We start from the raw sequence: 20,288 nt of genomic DNA on the forward strand, positions 1-20,288 counted from the left end.
GAAGTGAGCATCTGAAGGACGGCAAAACCAAACATCATCCTTTTTATTAACAGAAATATATACATATTTATCCCATCAAAATGTCTTCTATTATAACCATTTTAACATATATAAACAACATCTTATAATGTTTCAAACCACTTGATGGATTCAAAATAATTTGTGTTGCAATAACTAAATGGAAATAAACGTTAGAATAAATAAAAAAAAAAAGGGGTACATCTTTTGCAGTGTGCCAGACAATTTCCCTCAATGGCGCGTTTCTGAGGCACAATGAACGAGCAGATGCGAGAAAAGTGAGTTAACGTCTCACTCTGCTGACATCTTGTGGCGACTATTATATAAACTCCTTTTACTTGTTCATCACAAACATTATATGTATGTTACTGAAGCTATCAGTCAAGTGAAATAATGCAGATATTTAGACACATAAATAAAGAAAGATGGAAAACAAAGATCTATACAAAAACATTCTAAGAAACTGAAGAAGCCTCTTGAAATAGAGGTGAAAGTTACCTTTTCTCCCTTTATAACCTTCTGGATAACCTTGACCTGAATGATGGACAATATACAACATTCCAAACACAATAATAATCCTTTCCTAACCCTGAAAGAGTTTGCACGAGGGTGAACCAGGCACGCTGGTTGTAATCTAGAAGTTGTTGTTTTTTTTGTCCAGGAAATGCTACAAATGTTTTAGAAATCAATTTTAAATAAATACCATGTAGATGTCATCCCTTAAAAAATGTTAGCTATATATTTATTTACTGGCTGAAATAAGTCAGGTACATATTTGAAATATAGTGAAGGTCTAAAGAAAAGGAAAACAAGGAATTACTTAAATAGAAATGTAAAACAATGCTAATTAAATTGAGTTTAGAACAACCCCAAAAATGTACTGAAAGAAACTTTAGAAAGGTAGATTATTGAACTACCATTTGCTGAAAAGAGCTGACATTATGAAAATCCTCCTTGTTTTTATGTATCAAATGTTTTATTTCATTAAAATTAAACCCATTGAAATTTGTATAGCCTAAAACCTTTCAGTTCAGAGTTCAGTTGTCTAAAGTAACTACCTGATATGGCTCACTTGAGTTCGAGATGTCTGTACATTTGATATTAAAAATAAGAAAAAGTCATTTATAATAATGCAACTAAAGCACATTGATTTACACTATATAGTATTGAGTGATGTTATCAATTCCTGATACCTTACCTGATGACTAATGTTATTTTCCCTTTTCTCCATAGGTTGTTCAGATTACCAACCATTAAATTGTCGTGTTTTTTTTCCTAATAAAACAAATACACAATTGCTGGTCGTAGCTTATTTTTCTTTAGTTTGTAGTGTGTAGTTTCCACAATGCTCCACAGCAAGTACAAAATGGTGTAAGATTTTTGAATTGAATCCTGAATGTTTGTATGTAAAGTAAGTAAAGTCTTCTTCTTTGTCTAATACAATGGTAATCTAACACAGCTGTCTCGACTACTCTCTCTGCAACACGCACGCACACACACACTCATAAACACACATACACAGCTCTCACTGTGTGAGCCGCGTGCACACACTTCAGATAACTGTGCTATTTCACAACACCAAGCTCTGCAGCTCCAGCAGTAAACCCAGGACTTCTCTGTCTCTCCACCAGGCATGGCACTGCTCTCTGTTCTCACGCCGGTGCTGGCTCTGGTTCTGTGCATTGTGTTGGGATTTATGCTGCTCAGGTCCCGTCAATCAGAGACTAACAAAGTGGGACTGAAGCCTCAAGAGAAACCGACGCCATGGGTGGACCAGGACTTGCAGGACAATACGGAAATCACTTGTAAAGAAGATGGTAGGACATCTCTAGCTTAACATTTTGAATGTATACTTTCTTGAGAGAAACAGAGATTTTTTTTTTTAATGATAATAAGGAAGAGCAGTTTTACAGTAAAGTCCAACCGTTTCAGTACAATGATCCAAGTGTGTCCATGGTTATATAATAACTAGGTGTTGTTTTTTTATTTGCTGTGAAAGGTCAGCACGAGTTGAGGGTCCATGGAGCAGACAAAACAATAAAGTACATTTTTCTCACCCTTTTGTTTGACTAATTAGGCAAAAATAAAGACATTTCTGTAGAATCATATGTAAGTGAATAACTAAGTAATTAGTATTTATAGAGCGCTTTTCAAGACCAGGGTCACAAAGTGCTTAAACAATAAAAAAATAAAAAAATAAAATATATACTTAAAAGGTCAAAACAACACAGAGAAAAACACAAGAGTCTCAGACGTCCTTATATTTAGTTAACTGAACGTTTTAATATTTTTCAATCTTTTAATAAAACAGTCTTTTATCTATGCATTAAACTTTGAAGCAAGAAAAAAAAAACCACAGTATATTTATATAAATGAGATTATGAATTCAACACTGCTGGTTTTTAAGCACCAATTTAAACCAGATATGTGTGCATTTACAATATGAAAGTTCATTACTATATCAAACATAATCATTACAACTGATTTAATACATAATAAATTCACCAGTGAAAAGTTTTCATACTTGAGTGCCCAATTAAGTTTTGTTTTGTAAATATTATTATTGTCAATGATTAAGAGCACACATGAACTACTTGAGATCATTTAAATCTATTTAATTATTGTACAATTTGTTAATGATCCAATTTTATTTTGTTTATGTTTCTCCTCTCCAAAATGCTGAACCACATTAACATTAATCTGGAAATGTTTCTTTACACATCTGTTCCTCTAATGTACTAATTTCTGATACCTTATGTTCTGGTCATTAAAAAAACCAACTCAGCTCCTTTTTTGTGTCATAACTTCAGTCTAATGAAAGTTCTCACAAATGAATAAATACATTTCCTTTCATTTTAGTTGCTACTTATCTTTATTAACCATTCCACCCTGTCTGCACTCTCTTCTTCACCTCCCTTGATCTATAACTGTTTAAAAAACACATGAATGAAGGTGATTTATACAATGATATCAGCTACACACTCAATTTTGTATTAATTTGTACACTATTTTTCATTTGTTGTTTATCGGTTTCATCATTTTTATTTTGTTTTATGGTTACTAAAAGTAATAATACACTCTATGCTTGTTAGTTAGAAGTATCTGCTGGAATACTTTACTTCTTCTGATTGAAACATATGTTTTTTCAAGTACTTCTTATGGAAAGCTTAAAAAAGGTCACTGAGCAGCCAATGGTTTGCAGCACAAGCCGGTCTTGAAGAACACACTACATTGATCAAGTGTCCATTACCTACAATGTTTTTTTTCTCATCCACCAACGTAAAAACATCAACAGTGAAAAAAACTGTCTTGACATAACAATTAGGGATGGTGCAAATTTTTTGTTGTACCACAAACTTATTTTATTGTCTTTATTTTTAATTAATTCAAGTATAAAATGAAGGCTCTGTGCTTCACTTTGCTCATGGATAGAAGATCTCTAAGAAGCAGATGCAGCATTCTAGTGAAGCAAAGTCAAAAGTGTCATCTTTCCTCTTACCACAGAGTGTTTTTGGGAGGCTTTGACTGACAGATAGAGGTGAAGAATTGATTATTCCGTGGTTTGTCCCATTTTAGCACCTCATTCATTGATTATCAGAACCAGTCATTTGATACTCTTGGATTGAATGTCTCTGTCAAACGAGCGATGGCTCTTGAATCCATCCTCATGATATTACTCATGAAAATACTTAAAGTGTAGAATGTAGTGACAAACTAAAACTTTGTGTTCCTCTTTGTTCATCATATTCTAGAAGACGACGACTGGGCAGATGATAAAGAAGAAGAGGACCTTCTACACATCCCTTACAAACCACATCGGTACCCTGAGACAGAGATGTTGAGTAGATCGGTGGACTTTTACACTCTTATGAACCAAAGGAGATCAGTCCGTGTCATCAGCCCTGAGCCGGTTCCACGAGAAGTTATCGATAGAGTCATACAGACTGCAGGTTTGTTAAACAAAGATTTGAATTTCAATATTTGTGGAATGTTGAAATTAATTGAAACGTAATTAAATTTGAGGTTTGACAATTTTATATGTAATACTGCCTCTGTCTAACTATCTATTCATACTGAAGTATGTTTATTTTATTTTTTTTAGGTGTTTTTCTTTCATTTAAATGTATTTTCATACTAATTAAGTCACCAAAATCACTGCTGAGGGAAGTAATAACGTAATAATATTTTTTATTCAGTAATGAAAATTTAAATAAAAGTAATCATTTTACGTAGTAAACATATAATAAAAATAATAAAATAATTATAGTATTATTGTTTTGATCTCCCCAACGCTAGAAGTTATTATATATATTTTTGGACAGGCACTGCACCTAGTGGAGGACACACCGAGCCCTGGACCTTCGTCGCGGTATCTGACCCAGACACAAAGCACCAGATTAGACTGATTGTGGAAGAAGAGGAGGAAATGAACTACCGTCAGAGGATGGGGGACAAGTGGGTCCAAGATTTAGCCAAACTCAAGTAAGCACTTCATTATAAATCCTATTAAATCATTAATTTGTTCAAAAAAAATAAGTGACAAGATATTTTTCAGGACCAACTGGATTAAAGAATACTTGGATGTGGCTCCATACTTGATACTCATCTTCAAACAAACATACGGGGTCCTACCGAATGGAAAGAAAAGGACTCACTACTACAATGAAATAAGTGTTTCTCTGTCCTGTGGAATCCTGTTGGCAGCATTACAGGTGAACTATTACTTAAACACAATGTTATTATTCTCTATCTGCATTTTTAATGTGACTCTGATGTTCCCGCTGACTAATTTCTCCTCAGAACGTGGGTCTTGTCACAGTGACCTCCACTCCTCTGAATTGTGGCCCTCGTCTCCGGCTCCTCCTCAAGCGCCCAGCCAATGAAAAGCTACTGATGCTGCTTCCTGTGGGTTACCCTGCGGTCGACGCCACCGTGCCCGATTTGAAACGCAAACCTCTTAAAGAAATCATGGTGCACGTATAACAAAGATAACACTGCCCAGACATTAACATTTTTAATAAATAATGATAAACTATGAGAACTGTTTGCACAAATCACAGCACTATGGATGTATATCAGTGCTATAAGGATATTAAATGGTTAAATTTAAAATGTTAAATTGTGTTTTTTAAGCATTCAATTATTTCTTTGAATATCTTTATTCAATAATGTCTATATTGAAAGGTTGAATTTGTTCTTTTTGAATTTTCGAACTGTAGAATTAAAAGTTATTTTTTTCAACACATAGTTTGATATTTTAATTCCAATAAATCAAAAATAAACTCCCTTATTCACTATTTTTTTAATTGTAGCCTTTTAAATTCATTTTTTTTTTATTATGGAAGCGCTAACAAACAATAGCAAAAAAGTACGGATGTAGTTGATCTAACTTTCAGCCAATCATGCGATGCACAGATGAGCACGTGACAACATAATGGCACTTCCGCGTCCAATCTAACCTAACAGGCGATGAATTAAAATAAAAATGAAGAAAAAAATGATAATTAAATAAAACAAATTCAATATTTCAACATAAAAAATATTAAATTAAAAACAATTATAAAATGTGCTTGATGCTTCATCAACGGTTCAATTTTTTATAATTAATTCTTCCAATACTCCTTTAATAACACAAATTCATAAATTCAATGGATGAGTAGTTTGAACACATTTTGTTGAAACATTAAATATGTGAGTATATTTTCACGTTTAAAATAAAGTTTAGTCAGTAAACCGATCCTGTATTAACCTCACGCAATCCATAGAGGTCAGTATAACGTGTTCATGGTGTCAAATCATCCACCGAAGAAGACTCGTCCCATTGCGCATGCGTACACCACGTACACCCATGACCAGAGCTGTGTTGGCTGCTGCTGCTGCTGCTAGCTGGCTGACGGTCTGACAAGTCGCTCGCATCGGCTCAGCAGAAGGGGGTAAGCGGCGGTGGAGAATAACGGCGACCCGTGCGCCGCTACGAAATGGCGGGCCAACAGTTCCAATATGACGACAGCGGGAATACGTTTTTCTATTTCCTCACGTCCTTCGTTGGACTCATTGTGATCCCGGCCACATACTACCTCTGGCCCCGGGATCAGAATGCTGGTAAGGCCCAGTGTTTGGCTCCTACTGTGCTAACTAAACTATTATCTCGGTATAGTTTATTATTTCACAAATAAATATCCAGGTTTTCTTTTAGCTAGGACTTGCTCTTGCTAGCCGACTAGCCTGCTGAAAAGAGTGATTCATGTTTCTGTCTCAGTCATTGCATGGCTTCACAGGCAAGCTTTCTAAAAGCAAAATATAGTTGTTTTTTTATCCACTAAATAATTCAGGATTGCAGTAAAAGTTGTCCCCTAGATTCGTCCCTTTTTACTGCTTTTATCAACATGAAGCTATCTGTTTGTCAACACTTTCAAGCTTCCGATATCTTATGTAACTTCAGGTGTTGCAACTAAAATGAATATTTGAATCTATCCTTCAGAAAAATAAATAAAATGAACATCACAAGTCCACTTTCTAGTTCATATCTATATGTTTCTGTTATAAGTAGTTTTATTTAAAGTTCTGATTATAACGCATCCTGTTCACTTGAAGCCTGTTAAACCATAAGAAGAAGTAAACGTGTTTAAATTAAGGAAGGTTAAGCAAGAATCGTTCAATAACTAACAAAACATGTTCCTTGAAGTGTTGTTTGCTTTTCTGTAGCTGATTTGCCTGACACAGCTTTCATGAATGTTAGTCCTCTGTCATAACCAGAGGCTCGTCTAACTCCCTTGTCCTGTTCCTGCTCATTGAGGTCATTGGCAGCTAAATAATAGACCAATTATTAGAGCATTACAGTATATTCAAAAATATGTAAACACTTACACGCATTGTGATGTGTTTGGCACATAAGCAGCTAGTTGGTTCATAATGTTGATGTTAATACTCGAAATTCTCCACTTGTCTTATGGTCAACTCTCTTTATTTTGCAGAACAAATCCGTCTAAAGAGTTTGCGACGGGTCCATGGCAGGTGTCTTTGGTACCGGCTGCGACTGATGAAGTCCCAGCAGAGCATCATTCCAACACTTAAGTAAGTCGTGTCTTATTATGCAATGTTTTTGTTGGGCTACTATGAGAGTGTAATGTATTTTTATTTAAGCTGTATATTATTTATCGTTTAGACATTTTGTACTTTCATATGTGGTAACAATCATAAAATCTTCGCGCAAGTTAAAGAAAAACGACTTCCATTTATTTGTAAAGCCCTTTTTTAAATTACAAATGGTAGTGGGGTGCTTGAAAATATTGATACAGCCTTAAATTGCATCTTGTTTTCACGATACTGTATCAATATTTGACGTCACTGAATCAATAAAAAAATAAATAATAATAATAATTGACATTTTATTTTGCCTTTTAAATACAAATATAAAACCATAGTTGAATAAAGTGTGAAAATTGTGAAAAATTCATTGCATTGTTAATTTTTGTGTTGCAATTAAAATTCCATCCGCTAGATGGCAGCAGTCATTACACAGTTAAAACTATATACTATAAAAGGCCAATACACATAAGAGAAACACAGGAGTCCCAGATTCATCCTGGAAGAAACTGGCAGCCTGTGAAGAGTTTTAAGGATCGGAGAAATGTGAGTTCTTCTACCAGAGCAGGTCAGAATTCTTGCTGCAGAGTTTTGTATCAACTGCAGGCGAGACAGCTCCTTCTTGTTTAGACATGAAAATAAACTGTTATAATAGTCTAAACGAGAAGACACAAATTCATGGATTATAAACTCCAGATCGTGTTTTGACATAATTTTCTTAAGTTTAGAGATTTTCCTCTGTTGAAGGAAACAGTTTCTGGTCAGTTTTCTGCAGTGTTGACTAGAGACATGTGTTTGTCAAATACAACACCCAGGTTTCTCTGGCTCAGTGTGACACACTGGCCTAAGTACTTGGACAATACTATAAAGTATAGCAACATATCACAATATATGATATTGTTGACCCTGTATCGTGATGGTATCGTATCGCCAGATTCCTGCCAATACACAGCACTACTAAAGAGGATAATCTAGTTGTCAGAAAAGACTTTCACAGACGTGTAGCAACATTAAATAATATACAGAATTTTACTGCATAATTGTCAAATAATTAATTGTATAATCAATGTTTGTTTAACTGAATGAACGATTAGTGAAAATGACGATGACCAAAAATGTGCCAGTTCGTTTAACAGACATTAAATTATGTTCAAAATGTTTATTATTTTCTGTCCCTAAACTTTAAGGTTTATGTTTTATATCCTTTTGTCAAGGAAGAAAGATAATAGTATCCATCTAAATCCAGTCCACATTTGTATGGATTTTACTGTCTCAATGCATATGTTTTCATGTATCTCGCAGCTGTCATGAACATCATTCAGTAAATCTTTAGATCTGTCGATGCTCAGAAGTTAATTATAGAGTTCTTCCTTACTTTTTGAACTGGTGGTTAAATAATGAAAGAAGCTAAATGAAAGGTTTGGACTTTACCCTTTTAGAAGTTGCTTGCATTTCTTTCATCATCTGCTGTAAGTATGGACTCAAAGGTTTCTGCTGGAGAGAGTGTCTTCATGATCACGGTCTCTATTGTCTTGTGGTCGAGTTATCTCATTGTAATGAAGTCGACAGTTGACAATCTTTATTCGACCAGATTTTATTTGACATTAACTTAGTTCTTTCCAGTTTTCTTTTTAGCATAATTAAGTGCAGTTATTTCTTGTAAGGAATTATTTTAACTGGTATGATCAATTTAACTTAAATGGATACCGGTTAATACATCAAATGAGAGACACTGAAATAAGCGTCTTCTAAATTGTCATCTTCCCATCACTGACATGTTCAAAGCTTTAATGGAACTATAAAGAGGCTCTGAACTATTATTCTGCATCCCTTCCTTCATTTAACTCTTATTATAATGAGATGATTAAGACTTTGACTGGTGCTCGAGTCAGACATGTTATTAAAAAAGCCTATTTGAGTTAATATTGTCTTTTAAAGAAAGGTAAAAATGAGTAAAATAGTTATATAACATAATTTCAGTAACTGCAGATTTTTGGAGAATTTCTTTTCTGTGTGAAAAAAGACATGTTTGATAATCTCATCTTCAAATAGTGTATTTAATCCATAGTTTAGAATCACAAAATGTTCCCCTTTTTTCATTTACCAAGCTCATCTCACACTTTTTTTTCCTTCCCTTATTGTCTTGTCTCTGCCTGGTGATTTGAGTTTGTGATGACATGGAACTGTGAGTGATCATCACCGGTAATGGCAGTATCACTCCCTCCTCGTACTTGAATCCGAACGCTAGTGTTTGATGGGGTGGTCTATCGAGCTTATTGCAGCTGGAGCTACTCCTGGGGAGTGATTGGTTGCCACGGCAACAGATGCTGCAGAGCAGGACGCCCGGGCATGCTATTGTCATGGAAACTAGTCCAGGATGAAACACAAAACAACAACATGTAGTGAAGTTGACACCACGAATGTGTATTAATTTATCGTGACATATGTAAGTGCTGCTGTAAGCAAAATTGTAGCGGTGTGACAATATCATTTGTTTGTTTGTTTTAAAAAACACTTTTTAAATGTTAATTATTGAGCAAATGTTTTTGTATGTTTTTCTCTTCCAGAAAAGCAGCTTTGTTATTCGGTTGGGTTGTGTTTCTGTTGCTGGCCTACAAGGTGTCTAAGTTGGACAGGGAGTACCAGGAGTATAACCCATATGAAGTCCTCAGCCTAGACCCGGTAAGCACATCATTCGTGATTTGTTTTTCAACATGTTTATTTGCTGAATATTAAGACTTAACCAAAAATCCTTTTGTTCTATCAATAGGGGTCGTCTCTGTCTGAAATCAAAAAGCGATACCATGTGCTGTCACTCAAGTACCATCCTGATAAAGGGGGCGATGAGGCGATGTTCATGAGGATTGCAAAAGCCTACGCTGCGTAAGAATCACTGAAACTTCATTTCTTTTAAAGTCAAAATCATCCCTTCTGTTTGTTCTGTTCTTATCTTTCTCCAGTTTAACCAATGAACAGTCGCGACAGAACTGGGAACTGTACGGCAACCCGGACGGTCCCGGAGGTGAGTCATGAATAAATGATGATTTACTGCTCGGTAAGGATGTGACTTTGTGCCTGAACAATAAATAAAACAATTTCATCTTTCAACGCAGCCACCAGCTTTGGTATTGCTCTTCCTGCCTGGATTGTTGATCAGAAGAACTCCATGCTGGTTAGTGCTGAAATCAACATGTTCTTTTCACATTTATATCATTATTTACATTTTTTATTTAGCCATTAATACAGGTGCAATTAATTTAATTATGTTTCCCTCAAAACCATCTTTATCTTTACACATTTTAAAAGATTCTTTCACTTTCATAAACAAACTTTCTATCTGTAGGTGCTGCTCGTGTACGGCTTTGCCTTCATGGTCATTCTTCCTGTTGTCGTGGTAAGAAGATGTTGTCGATGTAAAGCCAAAGTCTGCATTTAAAATACGAATGCTACAGATGGGGTTTTGTGTGTATATTTTAGGGGACATGGTGGTATCGCTCCATCAAATACAGTGGGGACCAGATCCTCATCAACACCACCCAGCTCTTCATGCACTTCATGTACAAGACGCCCAACATGAACATGAAGCGTAGGTTCACGATTATAAAAGATGTTGTTGCCAAGTTTTTTAAAATGAATAATTAATATCTTTTGGTTCTCCAGGTCTCGGGATGGTGTTGACGGCAGCCTTTGAGTTTGACCCGCGCAGCAATAAAGAAGCCACGATACGACCCACAGACAACATCGAGGTCCCACAGGTGACGATCAAAACAAAGAATTTGTGTTTAAAAAACAAGTTGTCTTGTGTTCTAAAGAGGGTTCTTGCTTTGCAAACAGTTGATCCGGGAGTTGGGCAACATCAACGTGAAGAAGAAGGAGCCGCCGTTTTGTTACCCCTACAGTTTAAAAGCCAGGGTTCTGGTTCTGTCTCACCTGGCCCGTATGGAGGTCTCTGAGGAGTTAGAAGAAGGTAGGATTATACGTTTATTTCTAAGAGCACATTTTGATGGTTTTATCCTCTGGTGCAGGGTTTACCAACCTTTTTGGCACCGTGGACCGGTTTAATGTCATTTTTTATTTTCAGTAAAAATGAAACGTATTGAGTTTGTGTGTCTTTTCACTACTTTAGAGCTTTTAGTTTTTTTGAACTAAATTGTTCACCATTTTTAAAACAAAACACCTTTTTGGCTGTAATAATCGATGTAACAGAAATTATATAAATTAGTTTTTCTTTCTGTGAGGCCCAGACCTTTACAGGGCCCCAGGGGTTATGGGGGGGGCACTGGTCTGGCGTATACCCCTAGAAACTTGGGAACAGATGTAAGATGTAATTTGGAAAGGTTATTACGCCTCATCAGTTTTATCTGAATGTTCAGTCAGTGACTCAGCAGCCATGTCTGCAGTCTCAGTCAATGCGCGAACCTTTGAATGACTAAACAAAATCTATGAACATGAAGAAAGGCATGCGTCTGATGACTCACACTGGGAGCTTGTGCTAGAAAAAGTGTGACCACGTTTCTTTAGCAGCTTGTGTATTTTTGACTTCCAGATCAGAGGTTCGTGGTAAGGAAGTGTCCGGCTCTTCTCCAGGAGATGATCAACGTGGGCTGCCAGCTCACCATGATGGCCAACAGCAGAGGAGGTGCTTCACTTTTCTCCTACATCACTTCGGTCGAGTCCTTTTTCACTCTCTGTGATCCAAGTTGTGATTTAATCACTTCTTTTACTCAACTCTTTAACTTATAAATATAAACATATGCCCTTTTTTTCACAGTTTTAAATCTCTCGCATGCACACTCACTATATTATGCCGAATGACTAAGCACCGACAGCATTAGTTTTTAGGACATTTGCTTCAGCAGAACTCCAGATGCTTGTAACTAATGTCACAAGAAAACATTATGTTCAGACTTGTTTGAAGTTGCATTTATGTTTTATTAAAAGAACAATTTCTAATGCGACCAGGCGCCCATATCCAATTTTAGATCAAACATATTGAATTAAAAAGAAAAGTATATTTCTTGACAAAAGTACTGCACGTCACAACTTTGGTGATCAATGTCTTCCCTGATCCATGTAGGCTTTCATGCTCCTCGCCTGGGGACGATAGAGAACTGCATGAAGTTGACCCAGATGACAGTTCAGGGCCTGCAGGAGTCCAAATCGCCGCTACTGCAGCTGCCACACTTTGAAGAGGACAATCTCCGTTACTGCATCTCCAAGAAGGTACCAGATTAGAGTTTTCATTTTCAAATAGAGCTTGCTGCATTAAACAAAGTAGTTAGTACTCTGCCATGTTTTACTCTTTACACTCCAGCTGCTCCACTTTCAGTGGCATCAACTCAGCCATTCTTCTCTTCTCCCCTCCTGTCTAGTACAAAGTCCGAAGCCTGCAGGATCTGGTGAGCCTCAAAGACTCCGAGAGACGCAGCATGCTGCGTTTCCTGGGAGAGGAGAAGTATGATGAGGTCATGTCCGTGCTCGGCAGCTTCCCTCACATCACCATGGAAACCAAACTGCAGGGTCAGCCCTAATCTCCTTTTATTTACAACATTTAAACAATCTCTTCATGAAGCCACAACGTAAAGTTTTACATTTTAATACATCACGTGGAAATTAAGACCCTCACACAACGCGTGTGTTCATATGTATTTTTTGGACCCTTTGTCAAAAAGTCAAGTTTCTATATTCTAAGGAATTAGGCTTTTATATTTTTTCTGAAACAATATAATAATGAAAACAAAATCCTTTTCTGTATTTACTTTTATTAGTCATTACTGTCCTTTATAAATACAACATAACATAAATACATGTTAGACGTATTTCTTTCTTTCTAATAATGTGTAAATTCAATTATTCATTCATTCATTTTCTACCGCTTTATCCCTTACATAACACCTTGTTATATAGTCATACTAAAATGGATAGATGTATATCTATATTATTTTCATGATACTTACTAATTCAACAGTTATTCTTAATAGATATCCTGATTTAGTTTGGGAATCTTACAATAAAAAATAATAATGTCTGCCTTTAAGGCGTTCTCTTATTAGTTTCTGGTGTATTTTTGAATAATGGACCCTCACAACAAATGTATAACATGCAAGGCATAAATAACTTGACAACAAATTAAGCTTTTTGTGGGTATTTATATTTTATTGTATATTTAACAATGTCATAAAAGACATGAGAGACATTTCATTTATTATTCAAACCTTGTATTGCAGTTCTGGATGATGAAGACAGCAATAACATCACTGCGGGATCCATCGTCACCGTCACAGTCACGTTGACCAGAAAACGAATGGTGGTGAGTGCGAACTACCCCATGATGGCCACTAGGGCATGCTGTTGCTTTTTTCCCCTTTTTGGACACGTTGCCAACTCGACACTGTTTGATACCGTTTGTTCAGGAGGTGTTCGAAAAAGAGCAAGACCAGCTGCCACCTCTCCCAGTAGGAGAAGAAGTTGCACCCACAGAAGAAGGGGTAAATGCATATTACATTTTTATTTTTTAATTAATTCTTTATAATCCTTTTAATGGTAATGACAATTATTTTATTCTAATTTATTGTATTTTTATTTCAGGAATTTCTTTTTATTTCAATCTTGTTATTTTATTTCTATATTCTATAATCCCACCCTAAAACATTCCTGTGCTGTTTTTGCAACACTGGCAATAAAAGTTTTGTGATTCGGATAATATAAAGCTTACATTGTCAAAGTCGGTTGTTTTATTAATAGTTTTTGCTTTTTGATATGGTCGTAGCAAGGGGATGCCAGCAAAGCCAAAAGTGTAAAAGTGTGGCAGAACAAGAATAAAGCGACCAAGAAGACTGCAAAGTCCAAGAAGAAAAAGTTAACCAAGAAGAAAGCTACGCCAGCACCCGTCAAGGCCAAGCAGGCTAACGGCAACGTGACAGGAACTGTGAGCAAACGACTCTTCGCTTTCATTAATACACCAGTTGTAGATGTAACGACGTTTTTTTTGTGACAGGAGGTTGCTACTACTACTACTACTACTACTACTGCTGCAGTCCCAGCAGGAAAAGAAGAAGATGACGAGGCGTCAGACAAGAGCTGCGAGTCAGATGAAGGAGAAGGCAACAAGGACTCGCCCAGCGAGAGAGACGAGGACAGCGACAAACAGAGTGACACCGAGGTGGACGAGATGGCTGGTGATGACGAAGAGGTCGGAAATATTTCTGATGTGTCACAACAATCTTATGCTGTTACCTTTCTAAAAACATACTGATGGTAATCATCGTAACAAAATATGTTCACCAAATATTTAGCTTAGAATTGACCATGACAACTCCTAAAAAAACTTAAATTAAGAGATTACTTTACTACCAACCTGCTCAACTGGCAACCCAGACTTGCAATGTTTAAATAAGAGAAATGTATTTAATATAGATAGAAAGATATTCTTAATATGAAGGCAAGAAAAAAATAAATATATATATGAGGTTATGTTGGTGTTCTTGACAGTTAACATACAATTGTTGTTGTTGTATATTCAAATGTATTTTATAATCAACTCTTAAGATTTTCGTTCCTTTCTTTGTGTCACGTTTCATATCCAGGAGTGGGAAGCGTTGCAACAAAGTATCCAGCGACGAGAGCGCGCCCTGCTGGAGACAAAGTCGAAAGTGACTCATCCCGTTTACAGCCTTTACTTCCCAGAGGAGAAGCAGGAGTGGTGGTGGCTCTACATAGCTGACCGCAAAGACCAGACTCTCGTCTCCATGCCCTTCCACGTGTGCACGCTAAAGGACACGGAGGAGGTGAGTTGTTGTCCTTCATTTCTCAGCTCAAAGATGAATTGTATTCAAAATTTCAGTAGTGCGTTATTCTGAGAAATTCCAAAAAAAAAAAAATCCTGATGCAAAAAGAAATAGCAGCTATTGTTAAATGTTTATCTTAACTTGTAGTAGAAATAATTTGTTCTTGTAATGGTGGGACTATTTGAATATTTTTAAACATGTTTTTTATTTACATTATTACTGTAAAAACTAGTATAGTTTTTTTAATATCAATATTCACCTTGTGAAAATGTATTTTATTGTCATTTTTCATTAATCCCCTGCACCCCCAATCTAGACCTGATGTTTTACTATGTTCAAGAAATATACAGTTTAGTTTGAATTTCAGGCAGAAAATACTGTTCTGTAAAGATCTACTTACTTCAGGGCATGTATTTATTTTAATAAAAATACTATTTAATTTTAATATTGCTTTATGCTTTTTCTCCTCTGGACCGATAGTCCTTTAATATTGGATGCATTTTTTAAATTTTGTCCCTGACTTCGCCTACTCTTTTGCAATTGGTCATAGTTAAAAAAGCTGTAAGACATGAACTGACTTGAACTTTATCTGATCCAATAAGACGATATTTTGCCCTCACAGGTAGACACAGACGTCACATTTAAAGCGAGGATATGAATCCCTTAACTGGTTTATTATTATTATTATTATTATTGTTATTTTTGTTATTGTCAGTTGGAAAAATACATCAAAATGAAAATATTTTGCTTAAAAAAGATCTTGATGAGACTTACTTTTAATTCGCGTTCCAAGTTTCAGTTTTCATTAGAAACATAAATGCCAATTTGTGGATGTTTCGTCTCCACAGAAAAAAACACTATCTCACAGGAAAATGGAAATGAAATAAAGTGCCCCTTTAAAAATCAATCCTATTAGCTACCATTGTTTTATTATAGTTGTAGTATTTCTCGGGTCAGGTTTGAGCAATTTCACTCTTAAATTAATTATTTTTATTAAAGGGAACTTCCCATTCTGGCTGCCTTCTCCTCCTTTGTTGCTAGGCAACTGCTTGCTGTCAAACCATTATCCCCTCCAGCGGAGTGTATTTACTTCGCACATCTTCACCTCTGCCCCTGTTGCTGTGCAGCGCGAATAAAGATTGACAGTGCGGTAATTGCTTAACAAACTGGGTGTCGACACCCTTGAGTGATCTGCAGCAGCACCTGGTGGACAGTTTGTGTCTCTCTTTATTTGAGCGCCGCGCTGACGCTTGTTAATGTGTGGAGTCATCAGTCAGGATTTTAATTTGACACAGTGGTCGCGACAACATGTGGTTTTAGTAAGTGGTAGTAATCAACACTGATCTAATTTTTTCATTTTTACCTTCTCACCATCTGCCTCGTGGGTGAAGCAGCTGGATTGTATTCATCTTTTTTTGTGTCATGGCTCAGCTGGTGTTTCAATCCTGATAATGAACGTTTTTCATATTCACCTACTTTCATAGTGAGAGCTTCACCCGTTTAAGACGAAATTATCTTCTTCAATGATCTTTTATTTCTCTTAATTCAATTTATTTTTCTTTTTTTTTTGCAAGAAATACCGAAGCTTTAATTAACCTTATACAAATGTAATAAAATGATCTAATTTATAAGACAATTTACCTTGAAGTAAATTGTTTTACAGAACTTGCGTGCATAAATGTTCTTTATTCGAATCAAAATCAATATGTTTTATGACTATTATAAAGCAAAAAATGTAAACGTATCGGTAATTGAACAACATTTCAACTTCATATCATTTGTATACACACAATTTACATAGTAAAATAGAATATATATATATATATATGTATGTATGTATGTATGTATGTATGTATGTATGTATGTATGTATATAAAGTAGGTGAAATGGCTCGTGAAGTTCCATGAGAGATAAAGAGATGGATTACGTTCTTTATTGGTCTATTGCAGAAACATCTGTTTGATAATGATTGTTTATTACTTAAATAATAAAGTCACATTATTATTTAAGTCATAGAGGTTGTAATCTTGATTTCTGTCCTGAGGATGATTCTTGTGTTTGTCTCCAGGTGGAGCTCAAGTTTCCCGCCCCTTCAAAAACGGGAAACTACCAATATTCTGTGATCCTACGTTCCGACTCCTACATGGGACTGGACCAGATCAAACCACTGAAGGTAACCGTACAACTGTGTGGTGAAGAGGAGAAGAAATATACTTATCTGTGGATGTATCACTTATTATCCTCTAAGGATGGCACTAATAAGTGGGATTGTAAGCACATCTGACACAATAGTCAATATCGGATGGCTACAAATGAAAGTAAATTAAGGGGCCAGTTGTTATTTATGAGCTTTCAAGATGCCAGATGCTTCAGCTATTATCTAATGTCAACAATTATACAGAGACTTTCAATAAGACTAAAAACGATGTTAAAGGAAAGGAGAAAAGAGATAAGATATTTTGGATATCGCTCTCTTTCTTTTTGCATGGGTTTTGTCTTGTTCTCAAAATGATCTGTCAATAAATCTTGTCAAGTATTGTTGGCATTCTAGTTTTTCATGACTGTTTTCACACCTGCGACCTTTGTGTCTGCAGCTGGAGGTCCACGAGGCCAAGGCGATGTTGGACAACCACCCACAGTGGGACATCCCCGACACGGAGGAGGAGGACGAGGAGCAGGAGGACAGCGACGGCATCGAGGAGAGCGAAGATGACGACGAGGACAACGACTGAATGCAAAACCCAACGTAGTCGCACCGCCCCCCCCTTATCGAGGACAGGCCACACCCACTCCTGTACCCCCGTGACGGCACTCAAGTATCAATGAGTTTATACACACTCTGACCTTTCATTCCCCTTTTCTACCAAGACTGGCTCATCTGGTCTCGCGAGTGACGAGCATTTCTGTGAATACCTAACCCAGACCTGAGTGTGTGTGTGACCGAGTGAGAGGTGTGTGTGTACAGCGATTGTGATTGTATGACGTGCGTTTGTAATCTAGTGCTTGTACAGGTATGGACACACTGTGGACTGGAGGACCTATTTTTTGAGCTCTTTTCTGAACGAGGACAAACGAAACAAACAAAAAAGTCCCAATTCCTGATGTTTTCCACACCAACGATGCTTTCTATCGGCGGACGGGAGCTCTTGCCGCAACCATGTTGGCGCTTTTTAGTCACACCAGCCAAGACACTTCTGTCCACTCGCGTCATCTCCATATCGCTCTGAAGCCGTTCACCCCGCAAATATAAAGAGGCGAGTGTCTGTTGTTCGTATGGATGAGCAGGCGCTGATATATAAATCCATAAACGACACCATAGCCCAGGATTTTCATTTCTCTCTTCCCTACTTTTAAAAGGAATTTGTAGCACATTCCAGCTAAAAAAAAAAAATCCTTATTAAAACACAAGTTTGTTGGTAATTTTTTTCTATCTACACTGAGGTTTAATTGTTGAAGCTACAAACTAGTTCACTGGAAGCAATGGGAAGGTTAAATAATTTTTATATCACTTTTTATTTTACACATTTCTTCCCCGTTACTTGAATTTGTTATCTTATCGATTCTTCACTTAAATCATTATCCAGAGGTAATAAATTCTCACTTCTGAATAAACTCATATTTTATTCAGGCTAAAAATACAAAATATAAAATTGACTTTTCATCTCTTGAATTCTGACTCTGACGGTCTGACCTTCATAACTTAAATTTAGATTTATACAAACTACAATTTCTATATAATATAAATATGTAAAGTATAAAATGTGTGCAGACGTTTCTAAATGAATACGCCGTTAAGTCATGATTTTTTTTGTGCGTTTATTTTATTGTATTACAGTTTGGATACTTGGATCACATGCACATATTTCTCACCTAAAGTGTTGGAATTCTAGGGGTACTGTGGCTTTAAATTCATTTAAATTCTTTGTAAACATATACTCCTAATGACATGGTAAGATATATACAAGTGTGTTTGTTTGCGTTGGAGAGAAAGGGTAGGTGTGAGTGAGTCGTTTGCGGGTCAAAAATGTTGCTTGAGGTGCCTTTAGGTGTCGGAAGAAAAAAAAAAAGACCAGTTGACTTCATAGTTTTCTACCAAAATGTAGCCAGTTTTGGAATTAAAGTTATATCACGACTTTTTTCCTCTTCGTTGCTTTAATGTGCGTCTCCAATTTGAGTTTCTCTGAACTTTTAGTAACAAACTATAACAGGCCACACATGTCACCCTTCCCTCTTCGTTTGTTTGTGTGTGTGTGAGTGTTGTGCATCTACTGCCCCGCAATAGAGTGTAGCATCAGTGATCCACAGTGTGTGTGTGTGTGTGTGTGTGAGAGAAAGGAAGCAACAAACGTTATTAACAGCCCGACCGCCATGACAAGACCGCAGGCCAACTCATTCTAGACCCAGTGACTATCTGCCACTTTTGTTTACAAAGGAACTGTCATTGTAAATGGAATAAATATATAATATTTGTATTTAAAAAAAAATCATTTCAAATAAAGAAAAATAAAACTCTTCAATGAGATGAATTTGTTTGACGACATGACGTCTCCCACGTTTACTTCAAGTCCCATTATATATTCTAACGGTGTCTTTTTGAAGTTAATTCCATTTCCAAGTCATTTCTCATTACGGAAGACAAGAAGATCAAATGAAATTCTACTTCGTGGTAAAGTGGTTCAGAGGAGGTTAATGTATTTACGTATTCCCGCAGTAGCACACGGATGCAGTTTCCACTCTGTCGCCATGACGGTGGAGAAGGTTTGTGCCATTTCCTTACACAATTATAAATGTATTTCTTTTAATTAACCCTGAAGCCTGTGAGGAGTTTGGATAATTGTTTTTTCAGTATAACTGCTCTTTCTAAAATCTATAGATCTAAGCGACCCCTAGAGAACCTTAATTCTGTCATACACAGCAGAGACCAGTGCCAGTAACCCTCAATGCTACTGGTTAACTCGTTTCTTAAGAGAACCTGAGTGGAACTAATGGATCTGTGATGCAGAGAAGCTCAACTCGTTCCTCTCAACACCATCCCCTTTGCACATTTGACACCTTTAAGCTCACACATTTGTAGCAGTGGTTGCTTATTCTTGAAATTAAACAAATACTTTAGACCTACTTACTATATTATAGTTGTTTTAAAGGTTAATACTACTAATTATAAATCACTATCTAATAATTCACCTTAATAATATTTTCAATATTTTATTCATTATTTTTTATCTTGTGTAAAATTGGCATATTCACCTTTTCCTTTGACATTCAACTTATTTCTTGTTTAATTAAACCGACCACTCCTATTAAAGTGGTCGGTATACGCTATTACTTTGAAAGGAAATAACCGGAGTCTGAAGGCTTTTAATTTGTAAGGGCTTTTCCGTTGCACCTTCGTTCCGA

General features: G+C 36.3%; 2 protein-coding genes across 3 annotated transcripts; both read left to right on the plus strand.

Annotated features, from left to right (window-relative positions):
* The first annotated feature begins 1,622 nt into the window (after positions 1–1,622).
* On the plus strand, positions 1,623–5,060 carry iyd (iodotyrosine deiodinase). Its single transcript, XM_087812837.1, has 5 exons — positions 1,623–1,835; positions 3,771–3,968; positions 4,341–4,500; positions 4,574–4,730; positions 4,819–5,060. The coding sequence occupies exons 1-5, from the start codon at positions 1,652–1,654 to the stop codon at positions 4,999–5,001; spliced, it is 882 nt and encodes a 293-aa protein (XP_087668963.1). The 5' UTR covers positions 1,623–1,651; the 3' UTR covers positions 5,002–5,060.
* Positions 5,061–5,861: 801 nt separating this feature from the next.
* On the plus strand, positions 5,862–19,408 carry sec63 (SEC63 homolog, protein translocation regulator). Of its 2 annotated transcripts, none has more exons than XM_087812676.1 (20): positions 5,862–6,120; positions 6,993–7,092; positions 9,672–9,786; positions 9,875–9,987; positions 10,065–10,126; positions 10,218–10,276; positions 10,448–10,498; positions 10,582–10,690; positions 10,765–10,859; positions 10,939–11,071; positions 11,651–11,743; positions 12,182–12,327; positions 12,477–12,624; positions 13,332–13,414; positions 13,518–13,592; positions 13,874–14,032; positions 14,102–14,296; positions 14,691–14,891; positions 16,960–17,064; positions 17,486–19,408. In XM_087812676.1, exons 1-20 carry the CDS (start codon positions 5,997–5,999, stop codon positions 17,621–17,623), a joined length of 2,304 nt encoding a protein of 767 aa, XP_087668802.1. In that variant the 5' UTR covers positions 5,862–5,996; the 3' UTR covers positions 17,624–19,408. The 2 variants fall into 2 exon arrangements, with proteins under 2 accessions (XP_087668802.1, XP_087668803.1); XM_087812677.1 differs by having other exon boundaries at positions 14,105–14,296.
* The last annotated feature ends 880 nt before the right edge of the window (positions 19,409–20,288 follow it).

This window comes from Callionymus lyra, chromosome 17 (assembly GCF_982586985.1).
Source record: "Callionymus lyra chromosome 17, fCalLyr1.hap1.1, whole genome shotgun sequence".
In the NCBI taxonomy this organism is placed as follows: Eukaryota; Metazoa; Chordata; class Actinopteri; order Syngnathiformes; family Callionymidae; genus Callionymus; species Callionymus lyra.